The sequence below is a fragment of the Phyllobates terribilis genome, unplaced genomic scaffold (genome assembly GCF_046119375.1).
Source record: "Phyllobates terribilis strain yellow unplaced genomic scaffold, ASM4611937v1 Scaffold_9__5_contigs__length_417890890, whole genome shotgun sequence".
NCBI classification, from domain to species: Eukaryota; Metazoa; Chordata; class Amphibia; order Anura; family Dendrobatidae; genus Phyllobates; species Phyllobates terribilis.
The window spans coordinates 283464951-283487119 of record NW_027362769.1 but is presented as its reverse complement, the minus strand read 5'-3'; the positions used below and the strand labels follow the sequence as shown (position 1 = coordinate 283487119).

Genomic DNA, 22169 nt, shown 5'->3' with positions numbered 1-22169 from the left:
CTGACGGTACTGGAACCCGGATGGGTAGCAGAAGGTACCCATGTAAAAAAAAAGTTCAAGGCCGCGAGCCGGCCGCAGTTACCAAAACCCACAGTCCTACAGAGGGTGCTTGTCCTATTGGCACTATGGAACCAGCCTTCATTGCCAGATCCCGCAGCCCACATAGGAGTCACCTAAACTGCAGGCACCATAGAGTCGGCTAACCCGACCGCAACACGACAGGACAACGCATTGGAGGCAAAGTGACGTTGACACTACCCGGAAACAGCTGGCGTGCTGGAACCAGGCTGGGCAGGAGGGAGTACCCGTGCCAAAGACACTGCCGAGAACCAGCTGACGGTACTGGAACCCGGATGGGTAGCAGAAGATACAAGAGCAAATGGAACTACCGAGGACCAGCTGACGGTACTGGAACCCGGATGGGTAGCAGAAGGTACAAGAGCCAATGGAACTACCGAGGACCAGCTGATGTTACTGGAACTCGGTTACTAAGCAGGAGGTACCTGTGCCAGAAAGCACTACCAAGGACCAGCAGACGTTGGTGGAACTTGGATACCGAGAAGGAGGCACCTAATCCAAAGGCACTGCCGAGAACCAGCTGACGGTACTGGAACCCGGATGGGTAGCAGAAGGTACAACAGCCAATGGAACTGCCGAGAACCAGCTGGCGGTGCTGGAGCCCAGGGTAAATACTAAAAACAGAAGAGCCAGAGGTGTATTTGGAGGAGGTTTTAAATCCGTACTACAGTGGATGTGGACAAAGCAGGAGAATTTGCCGGACACACAGCTGGGGATCAGCTGACGTTACTGAATCCCAATAACACTGGAGCAAGCGTTGACTGTGCAGACGGCACTTCTGAGCAGCAACTAGCGGTATTGGAGCCCAGGGTAAATACTAAAAACGGAGGAGCCAGAGGTGTAATTGGAGCAAGTTTTAAATAAGTAGCACAGTGAATATGGACAGAGCAGGAGAAATTGCCGTGAACACAGCAGGGGAACAGCTGACGTTACCGAACCCCAATAACACCGCAGCAAGTGTTGACTGTGCAGACGGCACTTCCGAGCGCCAACTGGCGGTGCTGGAGCCCAGGGATAAGAATGAAAACAGAGGAGCCAGAGGTGTAATTGGAGCAACTTTAAAATCTGTAGTAGTGAGAATGTGGACAGAGCAGGAGAAATTGCCGTCCGCACAGCAGGGGAACAGCTGACGTTACTGAACCCCAATAACATGGTAGCAAGTGTTGACTGTGCAGACAGCACTTCCGAGCGCCAACTGGCGGTGCTGGAGCCCAGGGATAAGAATGAAAACAGAGGAGCCAGAGGTGTAATTCGAGCAACTTTAAAATCTGTAGTAGTGAGAATGTGGACAGAGCAGGAGAAATTGCCGTCCGCACAGCAGGGGAACAGCTGACGTTACTGAACCCCAATAACACGGCAGCAAGTGTTGACTGTGCAGACAGCACTTCCGAGCGCCAACTGGCGGTGTTGGAGCCCAGGGTAAATACTAAAAACGGAGGAGCCAGAGGTGTAATTGGAGCAAGTTTTAAATAAGTAGCACAGTGAATATGGACAGAGCAGGAGAAATTGCCGTGAACACAGCAGGGGAACAGCTGACGTTACTGAACCCCAATAACATGGTAGCAAGTGTTGACTGTGCAGACGGCACTTCCGAGCGCCAACTGGCGGTGCTGGAGCCCAGGGATAAGAATGAAAACAGAGGAGCCAGAGGTGTAATTCGAGCAACTTTAAAATGTGTAGTACAGTGGATGTGGACAAAGCAGGAGAAATTGCCGTCCGCACAGCAGGAGAACAGCTGACGTTACTGAACCCCAATAACACGGCAGCAAGTGTTGACTGTGCAGACGGCACTTCCGAGCGCCAACTGGCGGTGCTGGAGCCCAGGGATAAGAATGAAAACAGAGGAGCCAGAGGTGTAATTCGAGCAACTTTAAAATGTGTAGTACAGTGGATTTGGACAAAGCAGGAGAAATTGCCGTCCGCACAGCAGGAGAACAGCTGACGTTACTGAACCCCAATAACACGGCAGCAAGTGTTGACTGTGCAGACGGCACTTCCGTGCGCCAACTGGCGGTGTTGGAGCTCAGGGATAATACTGAAAACAGAGGAGCCAGAGGTGTAATTGGAGCAACTTTAAAATCTGTAGTAGTGAGAATGTGGACAGAGCAGGAGAAATTGCCGTCCGCACAGCAGGGGAACAGCTGACGTTACTGAACCCCAATAACATGGTAGCAAGTGTTGACTGTGCAGACAGCACTTCCGAGCGCCAACTGGCGGTGCTGGAGCCCAGGGATAAGAATGAAAACAGAGGAGCCAGAGGAGTAATTGGAGCAACTTTAAAATGTGTAGTACAGTGGATGTGGACAAATCAGGAGAAATTGCCGTCCGCACAGCAGGAGAACAGCTGACGTTACTGAACCCCAATAACACGGCAGCAAGTGTTGACTGTGCAGACGGCACTTCCGAGCGCCAACTGGCGGTGCTGGAGCCCAGGGATAAGAATGAAAACAGAGGAGCCAGAGGAGTAATTGGAGCAACTTTAAAATGTGTAGTACAGTGGATGTGGACAAATCAGGAGAAATTGCCGTCCGCACAGCAGGAGAACAGCTGACGTTACTGAACCCCAATAACACGGCAGCAAGTGTTGACTGTGCAGACGGCACTTCCGAGCGCCAACTGGCGGTGCTGGAGCCCAGGGATAAGAATGAAAACAGAGGAGCCAGAGGAGTAATTGGAGCAACTTTAAAATGTGTAGTACAGTGGATGTGGACAAATCAGGAGAAATTGCCGTCCGCACAGCAGGAGAACAGCTGACGTTACTGAACCCCAATAACACGGCAGCAAGTGTTGACTGTGCAGACGGCACTTCCGAGCGCCAACTGGCGGTGTTGGAGCTCAGGGATTACAGTTCAGGTGGTAGAAACATGAACAGAACAGGAGACCTGGATACTGTTGCCAACCAATTATTTATTCTGGAAGAGGACTGGCAAATTCATGAGAGATCCAGGCCTTGTTCATTTTGAGAAAAGTAAGCCGGTCAACGTTATCGGAGGATAGTCGCATGCGACGGTCTGTTAGTACACCACCTGCGGCACTAAAGACGCGTTCCGATAATACACTAGCAGCAGGGCAAGCTAGCACCTCCAGTGCATACTGACTAAGCTCTGGCCATGTATCCAGCTTACAGACCCAAAACTTGAAGGGAGAAGAGCCGTCTGGGAGTACACTAAGAGGGCAAGACATGTAGTCTGTCACCATCTGACGGAAACGTTGCCTCCTGCTGACTGGAGCTGTCTGTGATGGTGTAGACATTTGTGGCGGCGGGGACACAAAACTTTGCCACATTTCGGCCATACTGGTCTTGCCTTGTGCTGAGGCGCTGCTTCTGCTCCCTCTTTGTGCAGAGCTTCCTCCACTGCCTCGACGCACTGAGCTGCTTTGTAAAGCACTAGCAGCACTGCTCTCGGTTGGAATGGAGAACATGATGGAATGCACCAGTGCGTCTTGGTACTCCCGCATTTTACGCTCCCGGTTCAATGGTGTTATGAGGCTTTGTAAGTTGTCCCGGTAGCGAGGATCTAGGAGGGTGGACACCCAATAATCAGCCGTGTTGAGAATGTGGGCGATGCGGCGGTCGTTTCTGAGGCACTGCAGCATGAAATCAACCATGTGCTGCAGACTGCCAACTGGCCAAGAAACGCTGTCCCCTGCTTGAGGCGTGATCTCTGCCTGCTCTGCATCACCCCACCCTCGCTCTAGATACTGACTACTAGAGCATTGTGTACCTCCCTCCTCTGGACAGATGTCTTCCTCATCCATTGACTCCTCCTCATCCTCCTCACAAAGTGTCCCCTGCCTAGGCCTTTGTGAGGAACCACGTTGCGCAGACTGTAGAGAAGCAGATGGCATTTGTGACTCCTCATCCTCCACCTCTTCCAAAACCTCGTCCCTTAGTGCTTGCAGTGTTTTTTCAAGCAGGCAGATAAGGGGGATAGTCATGCTGACTAGTGCATCATCTGCACTCGCCATCCGCGTGGAATAATCGAAGGCACGCAAAACGTGGCAAATGTCCTTCATAGAGGCCCACTCAGTGGTGGTGAAGTGTGAACGGCGCGCACTGCGACTTGTTTGCGCCTGCTGCAGCTGGTACTCCATTACTGCTGCCTGCTGCTCACACAACCTCTCCAACATATGTAACGTTGAATTCCACCTGGTGGGTAGGTCACATATGATGCGATGTTCCGGAAGACATAATCGGCGCTGCAGAGCTGCAATGCGTGATCTTGCATTGCTGGAACGCCGCAAGTGAGCGCACTCTATGCGGACCTTGTGAAGCAGTGCATCAAGATCCGGATAGTCCCTCAAAAAACTCTGCACGACCAAGTTGAGCACATGTGCCAGACATGGGATGTGAGTGAGGTTGCCTAGGCCCAGAGCTGCCACCAGATTTCGGCCATTGTCACACACTACCATGCCTGGCTGGAGATTCGCTGGCACAAACCACACGTCACTCTGCTGCTTGATGGCATTCCAGAGCTCCTGCGCTGTGTGGCTTCGATTCCCCAAAGAAATTAATTTTAATACGGCCTGTTGACGTTTGGCCACGGCTGTGCTCATATCGGTCATCATAACAGGTAACCAACCGTTCACGGGTCGATGTGGAGGTAGACCGTGACGGCTCCTGCAGCGCTGATTCAGAGGAACTGGAGTATGAGGAGGAGTCAATGTGTACAGACTGGATTCCTGCAATCCTTGGAGTTGGCAGAACACGTACAGCGCCACTCTCAAGATCTGTACCCGGCTCCACAACATTTACCCAATGGGCAGTGAGGGAAAGGTATCGTCCCTGTCCATGCTTACTGGTCCACGCATCAGTGGTCAGGTGGACCTTGCTACTGACGGCGTTTTGTAGCGCATGTTTAATTTTTCCCTCCACATGATGTTGCAGGGCAGGGACGGCTTGCCTGCTGAAATAAAAGCGGCTGGGCACGTTGTATTGTGGGACTGCCAATGCCATAAAGTTACGGAATGTGTCAGTCTCCACCAGCCTGAATGATAGCATTTCAAGGGCCAGTAGTTTAGCAATGCCAGCATTCAGAGCCTGTGCTCGGGGGTGGTTTGCCGAGTATGGGCGCCTTTTCTCCCATGCCTGTGCTAACGATGGCTGTAGACTGGCCTGGGAGTGTGAGGATGACTGGGAAAGTGGTGCTGTGGGTGGAATTACACTGTGTCTCTGTACAACAGTGCCAGAGATTCTTCCATGGCGATCCTGTGAGGAAGCCGAACCAGCTGTGTGTGAGCTGGAGGAAGAGGCTACAACACGAGCTGAAGAGGTGGTAGGTGGCGCTGTAGGTTGGCCTAGGTCTTCAGTGTGTTTGTGTAACTCCACCACGTGCTTGGTCCGCACATGTTTCCACATATTTGTGGTATTGAGGTTGCTGACACTTTTCCCTCTTTTCACCTTCTGATTACACAGCTTGCATTTGACAAAGCAAATGTCATCTGCAACTGTGTCAAAAAAGGACCAGGCACTGCAAGTCTTGGGAGCGCCCGCTTTGGATTTTGGAAGAGCCATGCTCCTAATGGGTGCCGAAGTGGAGGCTACAGGCAACCAAGTCTGCCCCCTCCCTCTCCCTCCTTTTTGGGCCGTTCGGGGAATCTCTTCCTCAGAGCTGCTCCCACCACCTTCCTGTCCCTCACGCCATGATGGGTCAAGGACCTCATCATCTACACCACCCTCTTCAAACAACTGCTTCTCCTGGGTAGTCTCGACAGCACAGTACGCACCAGAAAGTGGCACCTGAGTCTCATCATCAGATGCGTACTGAGGTGTGCTGCTGACCATAGGCACTGGCCCACCCGCCTCTTCAGATTCAGAGAGACAAAACGGTTGCGCATCACTGCATACTACCTCTTCTTCAAATTCTCGAATTCTGCTTGGCTGGCCCCCTCTTTCCAAGCCAAGAGATTCAGAGAACAGAAGTAGAGATGGCTCCTGTCCAGGGCTCTCTGACTGCCTGGGCAATTTGGCAGGTGGTGAAGAGACAGATGGGTGCTCTTCAGTGCTCAGGACCTGAGAGGATCTGGAACTAATTGAAGTCGATGCGTTAGCTGCCATCCATCCGACAACGGCTTCAATTTGGTCCTCGCGCAGCAGTGGGGTACGGCTAGCTCCTACAAAGCTGCGCATAAAGGACTGTTCCCTGGTAAAACTGGGGGATGCTGAGTCACTGGTGCCCGCAGCAGGCACAGAATCCCCACGTCCTCTCCCTGCAGGCACAGAATCCTCACGTCCTCTCCCTGCAGAAACTCCACGCCCACGCCCACGACCACGACCACATGCCTTACTCCCTGCCTTCTTCATCTTGGTAGACTGATAAAGATAGGCAGAAAAGTACTAAGGGCTTAGTGTGCTTATTCCTGAACAGCTGCTAACAGGTATAAGAAACACTAATTTTATAAAGTGTGGACTAGACTTTAATATGAGCTAATGTGGCCTACACAACTGTAAAGTGGAGTGTTTGGTGAACTTTATTTAGGTTTTTTTTGTCACAAAAAGACACTGGATGTGCCTAAAGATGTAATAACGATAGTATCACAAACTTTTTGTAGCTATTACAATGTAGGAAGGTAACCTACAATGCAATAGATGAGGCTGCAAAAAATAGGCTAATACTAATCTGGCTGGGGCTGCAGGGCCCAATGCTGCAGAAAGGCTCCTCTATCTACTCCTATATAGTGTGTTTGGAATCAATTTAGCTGAATATGGATGGAACCACCACACTAATAGGAGATATCAGGAAAAATTATGAATTGGCAATAAAGGACAATGTATGAGGCAGTGACACACACTGAGTGCACTACAACCAGACGGGGTTGAAGCACACACTACAGGGTGAGCTGCACTCACACACCAGACCTTGCAGACAGCGGTGAACAGTACAGATGCAGAGCACTGTGCACTAGTGCTGCAAGACGGAAAAAAAATTCTCTATCTACTCCTATATAGTGTGTTTGGAACCAATTTAGCTGAATACAGATGGAACCACCACACTAATAGGAGATATCAGGAAAAATTATGAATTGGCAATAAAGGACAATGTATGAGGCAGTGACACACACTGAGTGCACTACAACCAGACGGGGTTGAAGCACACACTACAGGGTGAGCTGCACTCACACACCAGACCTTGCAGACAGCGGTGAACAGTACAGATGCAGAGCACTGTGCACTAGTGCTGCAAGACGGAAAAAAATTTCTCTATCTAGTCCTATATAGTGTGTTTGGAACCAATTTAGCTGAATACAGATGGAACCACCACACTAATAGGAGATATCAGGAAAAATTATGAATTGGCAATAAAGGACAATGTATGAGGCAGTGACACACACTGAGTGCACTACAACCAGACGGGGTTGAAGCACACACTACAGGGTGAGCTGCACTCACACACCAGACCTTGCAGACAGCGGTGAACAGTACAGATGCAGAGCACTGTGCACTAGTGCTGCAAGACGGAAAAAAATTTCTCTATCTACTCCTATATAGTGTGTTTGGAACCAATTTAGCTGAATACAGATGGAACCACCACACTAATAGGAGATATCAGGAAAAATTATGAATTGGCAAAAAAGGACAATGTATGAGGCAGTGACACACACTGAGTGCACTACAACCAGACTTGGCTGAAGCACACACTACAGGGTGAGCTGCACTCACACACACAGACCTTGCAGATAGCGGTGAACAGCACAGGGAACTGTGCACTAGCACTGCAAGGCACAGTGATTTAGAAAGTAGCTTGGGTAAAGCAGTATAGAGCAAATAGGTAGCTAAAACTGTCCCTCAGAACAACAGCGTCCTATCCCTAACTGAATTCACAGCAGAGTGAGCTCAAAATGGCGGCGGTGGCTTTTATAGTGCATCATGACATCATTTCAGCAGCCAATCACAGCCATGCCATTAGTTAAGATGCCTACATGCCTAACAGGATGTGCCCACACTTCTTAGGATCCTCATTGGCTGAATAAAATGAAAATGTCTCATTGCATTATGGGAACTTCCGATTCCGGTATACGATATTGCAATAGTATCGGAATTAAGTATCGGAATTCCGATACCGCGAATATCGGCCGATACCCGATATTTCAGTATCGGAATGCTCAACACTATTCATCACCCATTCCTAAGAAAAAATACTGACCGAATACTGACCAAATACTGATAGTGGGGCCGTGACCTAACTCCTGATACCTCAGGCCGGGTCGCAACTATGTCTGTGATTTTGATTTGATTTACAGCTGAGAATCTTTTCTTCTGTAGTTGTGATCGATACTGAGATATAGCCATAAGTAACCAGGACATACAGTACAGACCAAAAGTTTGGACACACCTTCTCATTTAAAGATTTTTCTGTATTTTCATGACTATGAAAATTGTGCATTTACACTGAAGGCATCAAAACTATGAATTAACACATGTGGAATTATATACTTAACAAAAAAGTGTGAAACAACTGAAAGTATGTCTTATATTCTAGGTTCTTCAAAGTAGCCACCTTTTGCTTTGATGACTGCTTTGCACACTCTTGGCATTCTCTTGATGAGCTTCAAGAGATAGTCACCGGAAATGGTCTTCCAACAATCTTGAAGGAGTTCCCAGAGATGCTTAGCATTTGTTGGCCCTTTTGCCTTCACTCTGCGGTCCAGCTCACCCCAAACCATCTCGATTGGGTTCAGGTCTGGTGACTGTGGAGGCCAGGTCATCTGGCGTAGCACCCCATCACTCTCCTTCTTGGTCAAATAGCCCTTACACAGCCTGTAGTTTTGTTTGGGGTCATTGTCCTGTTGAAAAATAAATGATGGTCCAACTAAACACAAACCGGATAGAATAGCATGCCGCTGCAACATACTGTGGTAGCCATGCTGGTTCAGTATGCCTTCAATTTTGAATAAATCCCCAACAGTGTCACCAGCAAAGCACCCCCACACCATCACACCTCCTCCCCCATGCTTCACGGTGGGAACCAGGCATGTAGAGTCCGTCCTTTCACCTTTTCTGCGTCGCACAAAGACACGGTGGTTGGAACCAAAGATCTCAAATTTGGACTCATCAGACCAAAGCACAGATTTCCACTGGTCTAATGTCTATTCCTTGTGTTCTTTAGCCCAAACAAGTCTCTTCTGCTTGTTACCTGTCCTTAGCAGTGGTTTCCTAGCAGCTATTTTACCATGAAGGCCTGCTGCACAAAGTCTCCTCTTAACAGTTGTTGTAGAGATGTGTCTGCTGCTAGAACTCTGTGTGGCATTGACCTGGTATCTAATCTGAGCTGCTGTTAACCTGCGATTTCTGAGGCTGGTGATTTGGATATCCTCAGAAGCAGAGGTGACTCTTGGTCTTTCTTTCCTGGGGCGGTCCTCATGTGAGCCAGTTTCTTTGTAGCGCTTGATGGTTTTTGCAACTTCACTTGGGGACATTTTCAAAGTTTGCCCAATTTTTCGCACTGACTGACCTTCATTTCTTAAAGTAATGATGGCCACTCGTTTTTCTTTACTTAGAATTTTTATTATGGCAAGAAAAAAGCAGCTAACAGTCTATTCAGTAAGACTATCAGCTGTGTATCCACCAGACTTCTGCACAACACAACTGATGGTCCCAACCCCATTTATAAGGCAAGAAATCCCACTTATTAAACCTGACAGGGCACACCTGTGAAGTGAAAACCATTTCCGGTGACTACCTCTTGAAGCTCATAAAGAGAATGCCAAGAGTGTGTAAAGCAGTCATCAACGCAAAAGGTGGCTACTTTGAAGAACCAAGAATATAAGACATATTTTCAGTTGTTTCACACTTTTTTGTTAAGTATATAATGCCACATTTGTTAATTCATAGTTTTGATGCCTTCAGTGTGAATGTACAATTTTCAAAGTTATGAAAATACAGAAAAATCTTTAAATGAGAAGGTGTATCCAAACTTTTGGTCTGTACTGTACCTCACACATCATTGGCTACTGAGTTACCACCCTGCATGGACATGTGAGATAAGGCTATGGTATACATCAACAAGTGCAAACTTAGCCACAGAAAGGAAATTTCACGAATTGTTAGGCTGTGTGCCCACGATGCCTTTTTTAAGCGTTTCCGCAGCGGCAAAACGCTTAAAAAACACGTGGTAGAAGGCCTGCCATGTTCCCCAATGATAATCCGCATGTGCTGTGCACATGCTGCAGAAATTTCTGCTGCGGATTATCATTGCGGAAAAAAACGCAGCACTACCAATTATTTTGCGGAAGCGCTGCATGTTCGCAGCCATTGACTTGCATTGGAACGCATGGATTACGCATCACTGTATATGTAGATGCGCATTCCATGCGTTTCAATGTTCGGATGGTACCCGGGTGTGGAGGACAGGAGACTCTCCTCCGGACCCGGGTACCATAGAACCTGTGAAAAAAAGAATAAAATAAAAAATAAATGTTATATTTACCTTCTGATGGCCCCCGCTGTGCTCGTCCTCCCATGCCGGCAGATCACGGTGGACTGCAGGACCTGCGCTGACGTCATAGTCATGTGACGGCAGGTCCTTCAGTGTACCGCGATCTGCCGGCAAGGGAGGACGGAGCAAAGCAAGACTCCGGGGGCCATCAGAAGGTAAGTATAGATTTATTTTTTTATTTATAACCAATCTTTGGGGTCACACTATATAAATCCATGCCGTTTGCATGGATTTATATAGTGTGACCAAGTTGTCAAGCACTTTCCAAGTGATTCTAAAATCGCTTGGAAAGCGCTTGTCAACCCGCATGCGGAAATGCAAGTGAAGAACGCTTCACATCCGCATGTCCCTGGCAGGAAAAACGCATGTACAATCCGCATGCGTTTTTTCTGCCAGGGAGATGCAGAAACGCTCAGGAAAAATCCGGAGCATTTCTGCATCGTGGGCACATAGCCTTAGACTGTGAAATTTACAATTTGTCATCAAGCCATCATCTTTTCCCAAAAGATTTGTTTAAAAAATAGTTACTACACTTGCAGACACTTCTTTTTTTGTTAACGTTTTGGCTATGCTGTTGTTAAAGGGTTTTTCCCACGAACAACGTACATTTTAATTAATAAATCTCTGAATAAAAATAAGTTCCACAATAGGATGGGTTAAAAGAAAATGTTCCTGTGCTGAGATAATCTTATAAATGTGTCCCTGCTGTGTACTGCGTAATGGCTGTGTCTGTCCGTTCAGGAACATGGTCTGATCATACCACATCTCCTGGGCAGGGGAGGAGGCAAAAGAGTATACAGACATTACAGTATGGTATTACTAATGATTGTTTTTTTGAGGCAAAATAGCTCACTGCCTATTTTTAAGCAATGTTTTACTTCAAAGAGAGAATTATCTGCGATCCCCTGCTGTAATGTCGGTATGGTCTTTCTTCCTCCTCTGCCCAGGAGCTGTGGTATGATCAGACCATGCTCCTGTACGGTCAGACACAGCTATTACACAGTACACAGCAGGGGCACATTTATAAGATTATCTCAGCACAGGAATTTTTTTTAAAACATCCAGCTGTGAAACGTATTATTATTCTAAGATCTGTTGATTAAAATGTTGATTAAAATTAACTTTGTTCATGGGAAAACCCCTTTAATCACCATGGAGACATCTTGTACCCCGACTGTCATCATGAAATTTGACTGTACAATTGTCAAAAACTGTGCTTCCTGAGGAGTGCTGTACATAACTCATGCATGTAAGATACAACAAGAAAAGTTACTCTGAGAGCTGTTGCTGAATGTAGCGTTTATTTTATGGATGATCTTGGTCTCCTTACATTTAGCTAATTTATTTATCAAATGTCTTAAAGCATATATGGGTAATTAAACATCAATTAAATAATTAAAACTAACAGTACATCCAAACATCAAACCATTATGTCACCTACTAACAAATATTAAAAAGTTTGTGTGACTGCCTGTTTCCATACTAAGCATAAATTTGCAACACAAATTTGAGGTTTAACGTGCTATCTGACTGTAGCATACTGCACTCGCATAACATACATATAAAATACATTTATTCTATTTAAAGAACTTTAAATTTTCCAAATTAGCAGTCTTAGGTCTTGCAAGGCCTAAAGCAGATGATAAGGATAGCCCCACTTTTCTTTGGGTGCGAGGGTCTGCTGTCCTAGGTTTCGAATGTAAAACCACAGATTTGAATCGGTAACGTTCTTTCCAATGGTAATCCTTTAAGTCTTCATAGTTTAGGAATTCTTTTGACTCTATAAAAACACAAAATAAGCTTATATCAAACTTAAAATGCTTAAGCACTTGAAAACATGTTGTCATGTGAAAATGCTAATTTTCTCCTGAATTCATATTAATGTTTGTGGGTACCATGAAATCTCCCTATAAAATCTTTTTTGGCAAGAGGATGATACTGAAGGGACTGCGACAACTGAGAAAAACAAATGAAAATGCCTTCAAATTATTATTAATTAATAATAACTAATCAAGGAACAACAATCACTGCTTTCGCTTATGGTTTTAAAGGGGTTGTCCGGTCAAAAGTGATAAGTCTGCAGTCACTCTGTGTGACCGCAGACTAATGAACCCCCCCAGCGCATGCACTGTGCGCTGCGGGGATTCGCCGGTATGAGACACAGGACCGGAAGCTATGTATGCGTTATACATGCCAGTGGGCATGGCCTCGCTTTCCATACACTTGTATTGAGCGAGGCCACGCCTTCTAGTCAGACGCGCCCACTGGCGGTCCACGTCACTTGACAAGGAGTGGCCTCACTCCATACAAGTGTAGAGGCGGCACTGAATGGCCGGGGGTATGTATAAGGTATACATAACTTCCGGTCACTCACGGGTCTCATACTGGCAAATCCCTGCAGCGCAGAGTGCATGCGCTGGGGAGATCCATAAGTCTGCAGTCACACCGAGTGACTGAGACTTATCACTTTTGACCGGACAACCCCTTTAACCCCAAGACGTACTAATATGTATCTGCGCTCTGGGACTTAAGAGCCAGGTACGTATTGGTAGGTCATGGCGATCGCGCCCGCACACAGGCTGTGCAGGCGCTATGGCCGCCGGATGTCAGCTGATTGTCACAACTGACACCCGGTGCTATGTGCAGGGAGGGGTCCCGTGCTGCTCCCGGCACATTAACCCCCGTAATGCTGCGACCGAAGTCGATTGCAGCATTGCGGGGGCAAGGGGAGGTGATCGGGATACTCACCTCTCCTGCCGGCGTCCAGCGATGTCTGCCACGGCTTCCCGGATGTTGCCATGACGACTCGATGTTAGGGTTGGGCTAGGGTTAGGGTTGGGCTAGGGTTAGGGTTGGGATTTTTTTCAAAAGTAAAAAAAAAAAAGACGATATGGTGACTAGTGTTGAGCGCAAGTGTTCGCTTGGGTATGCGCTAAGTATCGCAGGTGCTCCATATGCTTCGCGGCCAAAAAAACCTCATGGGGATTGCCTGCCATGCACGAGCGATCCCTCCATGTTTTTTTTTGGGTGTCTAATAACCATGAAACATGCAGGCGAGGACTCGAGCATGTCACTCGAGCACCCGCAATAGATGGTGCATACCTGAGTACCCGATGCAAACTCAAGTAGCGAGCACTTGCGCTCAAGACTAATGACAACTTATTCAATATGATGACCTAATGTTATCAAATTCTGTTTCGTACTTCTGGGTTCAAAATGTTCACTATACCCCTTGATAAAATCCTTGAGGGGTGTAGTTTCCAAAATGGGGTCACTTGTGGGGGGTTTCCACTACTTAGGCACATCAGGGGCTCTCCAAATGCGACATGGCGTCCGCTCTCGATTCCAGACAATTTTACGTTCAAAAAGTCACACAGTACTCCTTCCCTTCTAAACTCTGCCGTGCTCTCAAACACTGTATTTTCCTCACATATGGGGCATTGGCGTACTCAGGAAAAATTGCACAAAAGTTTTTGGGATCCATTTTCTCCTCACAGCTTTGTGAAAATAAAAAAATTGGGGCTAAATCATTATTTTTGTGGAAAAGGTTAGATTTTTTTATTTTCACGGCTCCATGTTATAAACTTCTGTAAAGCACTTGGGGGTTCAGGGTGCTCACCACACATCTAGATAAGTTCCCTGAGGGGTCTAGTTTCCAAAATGGTGTCACTTGTGGGGGGTTTCCACTGTTTAGGCACATCAGGGGCTCCACAAACGCAACATGGCGTCCGCTAATTATTCAAGCAAATTTTACATTCAAAAAGTCAAATGGCGCTCCTTCCCTTCCGAACCCTGCCGTGCGCCCAAACAGTGGTTTTCCCCCACATATGGGGTATCTGCGTACTCAGGGGGCCATTTTTTTCCTGTTACCCCTGCGAAAATATAAAAAATTGGGTCTAAAGTAACATTTTTGTGAAAAAAGTTAAATGTTAATTTTTTTCTACCACATTCCAAAAATTCCTGTGAAGCACCTTAAGGGTTAATAAAGTTCTTGAATGTGGTTTTGAGCACCTTGAGGGGTGCAGATTTTAGAATGATGTCACTTTTGGGTATTTTCTGTCATAAAGATGCCTCAAATTGACTTCAAAGTGGTTTTGTAAATTTTGTTGGAAAAATGAGAAATCGCTGGTCAACTTTTAACCCTTATAGCTCCCTAATAAAAAAAATAAAATTTTGGTTCCAAAATTGTGCTGATGTAAAGTAGACATGTGGGAAATGTTATTTATTAACTATTTTGTGTGACATATCTCTCTGATTTAAGGGCATAAAAATTACAATTTTGAAAATTGCAAAATTCTCTAAATTTCCTCCAAGTGTTCATTTTTTTCACAAATAAACACAAGTGATATTGAAGAAATTTTACCACAATCATGAAGTACAATATGTCACAAAAAAACAATCTCAGAATCAGGGGGATCCGTTGAAGCGTTCCTGAGTAATTACCTCATAAAGTGACAGTGGTCAAAATTGTAAAAATTAGCCTGGTCATTAACGTGCAAACCACCTTGGGTTGTAAAGGGGTTAATGAAGTTGTCCACTACTTTTTGATTGATGCCCTATCTGTTGGATAGGGCATCAATGGTTGAATGGCCGGGGGCCCGCACCCGGTACCCCCGCTGATTTGCTGTTATTGGTGCTGGCGGCCGCTGGCCAGAGGTACTCACTTGCGGTGCTTGGCCGTCCATCTGTAGTGGCGCCGCTGAGTACTACACATCCGCTTCCCACTGAATTGAATAGGAGGCGGATGTGTAGTATCCCTCGGCGGCCACTACAACTGAACGGCCAAACACCGCAAGTAAGCACTTGTGGCTACCGCCGCCGGCACCGGTAACAGCTGATTGGCGGAGGTGCCGGATCCGTGACCCCGGCCGATCAGTCAAAAAGTAGTGGACAACTTCTTTAAAGATCGAAGGCTCCTCTGACCATACCACACTGAAAGATCTAGAGTTCCCAATCCCTGTTTCTATCCCAATCAAGTAAGGATGGAAAATATGTACAGTTTTCAAGAAAGAGTTAATAATGTCTGAAGTAAACGTTTCCACAATTTGACACTTAGTTAAAGCCTTTTTCTTTTTTTTTTTTTTTTAAAGAAAAAAGGAAAACATTTCCTTGCAGGTTTCTAACCCGTCATGAAATAGGGTTCTGGTTGTGATAGAAAACTGGTGCCAGCTTACTCCCTTTTTTAGATTGTTCACATTCAGCAACCAGAGATGAGATAATTTGACATGGCTGGTGAGGATAATTTTCCAATGCAGAGTCGAGGGAGATTTGTCCCAACGAGACAGAACTGGGGACAAAAGTGGTCTTGTGTGTGTTGACACCAAAGAACAGCCTAAATACAGTAAATACTGTCATGGAATCCAGAATTGACATAACATTACTCAAATATACTTTTCTTTGTTTTTGGAATGAAGATGTTCTGCAAGTGACTCAGAGTCTTTTCTATTTCCTGGATAGTATTGACATTAGCTTGCAAGAATCAACAAGGATCTCTGGAAGGACACTGAGTTACAGAGGTGAAGTGGATAACTTTATTGTGATGAATTGAATAACTTTTTATCCACCTGGCTTTCCAGTCTTTTTAAGCAGTTAATGACCACACAATTGTCTTTATTTTTTCATGCTCACATTCAAAGAGTCATAAAAGTTTTATTTTCCTATTGATGTAGCACCAACAAGGGAACGTAAACCACTAATTGTTGGAACCCTTTGGCCCCTTTGACAAAGGCTAATTTGCAGATATATATGGCCCTCAGACAGGGGCATACATAGAAATCATGGCGCACTTTCCTCTCCCCCTCCGCCCCCGAAAAACAAAAATATTCGGTGGAGTCACAGAAGAGCATATTTCACAACTTTGCTGCCTTTACAAAGTAATTATCCTCCTACTGAAGCCCTAGATTCCCCTTCCACTACCCCTCATAAACTATGATGCCAACAAAAGTGCAGCACAAATACCGTATGATACCCCCCACAATGAATTCCTCCACAGTACCCACCACACACACAGTATGATGACCCCACAGTACTCCACCTCAATTCCCCCGGCAAAGTATGATGACCCCAATACCGTATGATTCCCCCAACTGTGACCCCCAAACAGCCCTCCATGCAGTATAATGGGCCTACATACATAAAGGGGGAGAAAAAACTACGATCAACAGTCCCAAATAGTGAAAAAATGCTTATTCAATTAATAAAAAGATCAAGGTGTGGGAAATAGGGAGACCACGATGTGATGGTAGGAAAGCAGTGACACACAGCACAGGAGCAAGCACAAAATGTATACAATAGAGCTTTGGACTAGCCTTAGTCAGGGGGCAGGACTGTGGGGATAGTGGTGGGGCTTAAAAAGGCTCGGCCAATGGTGCGGATCGGGAGCGACATATGTACTGCCGTGGCAACCGCGATGCCAGCCGGCATCCGCGTCAAGTGGTGAGTGACGTCAGGATCACATGACTTGGCATGTGACCTGACATCAGTCACCACATAGAAACACAGAAAGCCGGCGGGCTTAGCGGAACAGGGTGTGCAGGTTAGCAGTGGGTGGCTGGATATATATGTTCACAAGAATGGCGCCTATATGTTACCAGGGGTCAGGGAAATATTGAAAATATCCTTTCTCCCTCTGAAGCCCCTCTCACCCCTTCCTTATCCACCCTTTGTCACAAGAGGAGAGCTGAGAGCTATGTCTCTATTCAAATTGACAAACACCTGATAAGGGCCTTGGAAGCAAATGCTGGCACATTAGGTGCAACAGACCCATTTAGCAGGCGAGTGTGTTTTCCTCTGACACAGAGAGGAGGGTGCAGCTCGTTAAGATCAAATGCACTCAAATAATCAGAACAATTCCCAGCCACAAGTTCTCAGGACATCCAGTACTGATACAAAATATGGAATAGTTTAAGTTCCATAATTCTGATAATAACGTGACCTATATTTTTAGTGGCAGGGTCAGCCAAGGAACAAGAGGCTTATTTCTTGTAGCCGTAAGCCCCTCTGGGGGGCTGTGGCGCACAAGTAACAGAATAGCAGATCACAACTACGCCATGTGTGGTCTCTAAATGAAGGTAAAATCATAATAGAAAACATTGGGCTTCTGGGATCAACTACCGATGTTATCCCAAAAACCAGGTATCTTAAATAAAATGTGCAGGCTGGAGACCAGCCCCATGATGTCAGCACAGCGGGTGTGTGGGCAGATCTTCCCTTAGGCGTAAAAGAGCCAACTGAAGATTGATCCATATTCTTTACCAGGGGGGTATAAATACTATAAGCAACGGATCGCGTTCAATAACATTCAAATCAAATTGGGAGCCCCTCCTCCACCTATGCGGATTCGTCCCTGCGAACTGTATAGAGTAAGTTTCTTCTTTAATCGTTATTATTTTGTGTAACTGTCTATTCTGTATTGTAAATGTCCATTTGTAAAATCTTGTATATTTTTCGTAACACTGCCTTCCTTTTGGATTAAATATAAAATGTAATAGTCCTGTTTCTTTTGTCCTGTAATCGTTCCCTCCCTTGAAGCCATACACGCTACCAGAACGTAGGCGTCCATCCAGGCCTGTATTATATTTCAAATCTGGACGGTGGTGGCAGAGAATAATAATAATTGGGTTATCGTGAAGCTGACAGTGACCTACGGAGGCGTATACGCATATCCATGCGTTGGAATCCGGAGGTGTGATGCCATATACTCACTGGTCGCTTGCCGATACCTACGTAGTGAGTTGTGGGGACCGTGTGCTCATGGATCCCTGACGAAATCCTGACAGCGTGACGGCAACGGTGAGATATTGCGTGATCTCCCCGGTGTCGTCTCGGAGAGTCCCTAACACCAAGTGTGAGCCATAATAGGTGATAATAAACCTATGAAATGCTGGAAGAGGGTTGAATCAAAGGAGCAATAGTATACTATGGGCCACAATAGGAATATATATTATACAATAGAATGCATAAAAGTAAACATAAGTTGTGACACAACTTATGTATAGTTTCTTTATTAATTTCCTTTTGAAGTCTTGTATGGTAATGTTTGTATACTTGGTATATTTTCGTTCATATATATTTTCTTTATTTTTTCGCTTGTGAAGTCTTATATGATAATTGCTGTATAATTGGTACATTTTCTTTCTTTTTTCTACTCATCTTGTATAGTGACGTGTCAGTCATTTTTACTTACTTATGTATTCTATTATACAATATACTAGCTATTGAACCCGTTCTATGCTCGGGTGGCGAGCATTTTTATTGGTATATGGTCTCCCATGCTGGTATGTGCTGCCCCCATCCTGGTATTTGTACTCCCCAATCCTGCTCCCCCATCCTGTTATGTGCTGCCCCCATCCTATCCTGGTATGCATGACACCCCTTATCCCTATCCTGGTATGCATGGCACCCCTCACCCCCAATCCTGGTATGCATGGCACCCCTCATCCCCAATCCTGGTATGCATGGCACCCCTCATCCCCAATCCTGTTATGCATGGCACGCCTCATCCCCAATCCTGGTATGCATGGCAACCCTCATTCCAAATCTGGTATACATGGCACCCCTCATCCCAATCCTGGTATGCATGGCACCCCATCTCTGATCCTGCTATGCATGGCCCTCTCATCCCAAATTTGGTATACATGGCACCCCTCATCCCAAATACTGGTATGTATGGTACCCCTCATCCCCCAATCCTGGTATGTCTGGTACCCAATCCCTTATCCTGGTATGCATGGCTTCCTCATCCCCCAATCCTGGTATGTATGGCACCCAATCCCTCATCCTGGTATGTATGGCTTCCTCATCCCCAATCCTGGTATGCATGGCACTCCTCATCCCCCAATCCTGGTATGCATGGCACCCCTCATTCCAAATCTGGTATACATGGCACCCCTCATCTCAGTACTGGAATGCATGGCACCCCATCTCTCATCCTAGTATGCATGGCCCTCTCATCCCAAATTTGGTATACCAGGCACCCTTCATCCCAATCCTGGAATGCACGGCACCCCATTTCTCATCCTGGTATGCATGGCCCTTTCATCCCAAATTTGGTATACATGGCACCCCTCATCCCTATTCTGGTATGCATGGTACCCCTCATCCCTATTCTGGTATGCATGGCACCCCTCACCCCCTAATCCTGGTATGCATGATCCCCTCACCCCCCAATCCTGGTATGCATGGTACAACCTCATCCCTATCCTGGTATGCATGGTCCCCTCACCCCCCAATCCTGGTATGTGTGGTACCCTCACCCCCCAATCCTGGTATGCATGGTACCCTCACCCCCCAATCCTGGTATGCATGGTACCACCTCATCCCTATCCTGGTATGTATGGTACCCCCTCAGCCCCCCAATACTGGTATACATGGTCCCCTCAACCACAATCCTGGTATGTATGGTACCCCTCATCCCTACCCTGGTATGCATGGTCCCCTCACCCCCCAATCCTGGTATGCATGGTACCCCCTCATCCCTATCCTGGTATGCATTGTTCCCTCACCCCCCAATCCTGGTATGCATGGTACCCCTCATCCCAATCTTGGTATGTATGGCACCCCTCATCCCTATCACGCTGCACACATACAAAAAAATAAACACTTATACTCACCTTTCTTCCCTGTGCTCCAGCGTTGTGTCCCGTTCTGCCGGTAGAGGAGTGCGGCGTCGGAGTACGCGCGTGCCCATACCGCGCTGTCCGGCACCATTTTGCTGAAGACACACTGCAAATGTGTCTTCAGTAAAATGGCGCCGGATAGCGCTATGTGCATGTGCCGATTCCGACGCCTCACTCCTGCCCAGGTCTCCGGCGAGAAGAGAGGCGCCGCGGCAACGCTCCTCCCAGTCAGGTGAGTATGTAAGTATGGCGCCGGAGATCGCGGTATGCGTTCAGTGCCTAGGCATACTGCAATCTCTGGGCCCATACACACTCCTCTTACCTGTAATGGCTCCATGCGTTGTTCTGTCTGGAGCCAGACTACGCAGGCGTGTCGCGCTTGCGCAGTCTATAAATGCTTCAGACAGAGGGACGCATCTCCAGTTTTATTATAGATGTTCCTATTGTGGCCCATAGTATACTATTGCTCCTTTGGTTCAACCTTCTTCCAGCTTTTCATAGGTTTATTATCGCCTATTATGGCTCACACTTGGTAACATATAGAAACCAATCCTGTGAACATATACTACCATTCAAAAGTTTGGGGTCATTTAGAAATGTCATTATTTTTGAAAGAAAAGCACATTTTTTTTCAGTGAAGCTAACATTAAATGAATCAGAAATACACTCTATACATTGTTAATATGGTAAATGACTATTCTAGCTGCAAATGTCTTATTTTTATTGCAATATCTACATAGGTATATAGAGGCCCATTTCCAACAACCACCACTCCAGTGTTTTAATGGTACATTGTACATAGTGTAAGAAGGCTAATGGATGTTTAGAAAACCCTAGAACACCCTTGCACAAGTATATTAGCCCAGCTGAAAACGGTTTGGCTGATTTGAGAAGCTATAAAATTGACCTTCCTTTGAGCTAGTTCAGAATCTGGAGCATTACATTTGTTTGTTCTATGAAACTCTCAAAATGGCCAGAAAAAGAGAACTTTCATGTGAAACTCGACAGTCTATTCTTGTTCCTACAAATGAAGGCTATTCCATGCGAGAAATTGCCAAGAAACTGAAGATTTCCTACAACGATGTGTACTACTCCCTTCAGAGGAGAGCACAAACAGGCTCTAACCAGAGCAGAAAGATGAGTGGGAGGCCCCGCTGCACAACTGAGCAACAAGACAAGTACATTAGGGTTTCTAGTTTGAGAAATCGACGCCTCACAGCTCCTCAACTGGCAGCTTCATTAAATAGTGCACGCAAAACGCCAGTGTCAACGTCTACAGCGAAGAGGCGACTCCGGGTTGCTGGCCTTCAGGGCAAAGTGGCAAAGAAAAAGCCATATCTGAGACTGGCTAATAAAAGGAAAAGATTAATATGGGCAAAAGAACACAGACATTGGACAGAGGAAGATTGGAAAAAAAGTTTTATGGACAGACGAATCAAAGTTTGAGGTGTTTGGATCAAACAGAAGAAGAGACGCAGAACAACTGAAAAGATGCTGGAAGAGTGCCTGACGCCATCTGTCAAGCATGGTGGAGGTAATGTGATGGTCTGGGGTTGCTTTGGTGCTGGTAAAGTGGGAGATTTGTACAAGGTAAATGGGTTTTTGAAAAAGGAAGGCTATCACTCCATTTTGCAACGCCATGCGAAACCCTGTGGACAGCGCTTGATTGGAGCCAATTTCATCCTACAACAGGACAATGACCCAAAGCACACCTCCAAATTATGCATGAACTATTTAGGGAAGAAGCAGGCAGCTGGTATTCTATCTGTAATGGAGTGGCCAGCGCAGTCACCAGATCTCAACCCCATTGACCTGTTGTGGGAGCAGCTTGACCGTATGGTACACAAAAAGTGCCCATCAAGCCAATCCAACTTGTGGGAGGGGCTTCAGGAAGCATGGGGTGAAATTTCTCAAGATTACCTCAGCAAATTAACAGCTAGAATGCCAAAGGTCTGCAATGTTGTAATTGCTGCAAAGTGAGCATTCTTTCACGAAAGCAAAGTTTAAAGGAGAAAATTATTCGTTCAAATAAAAATCA

The 22169-nt window shown here is 46.3% G+C and overlaps 1 protein-coding gene across 1 annotated transcript in view; it reads right to left on the bottom strand.

Moving 5' to 3' along the window:
- Window positions 1–11838: 11838 nt before the first annotated feature.
- ANKAR (ankyrin and armadillo repeat containing) overlaps window positions 11839–22169 on the bottom strand; it is a 541104-nt gene continuing 530773 nt past the window's right edge. The window contains exon 24 of the mRNA XM_073647842.1: window positions 11839–12294. Coding sequence (XP_073503943.1) covers window positions 12092–12294 — 203 coding nt within the window. The 3' untranslated portion in view covers window positions 11839–12091. The remainder of the gene's footprint in view (window positions 12295–22169) is intronic.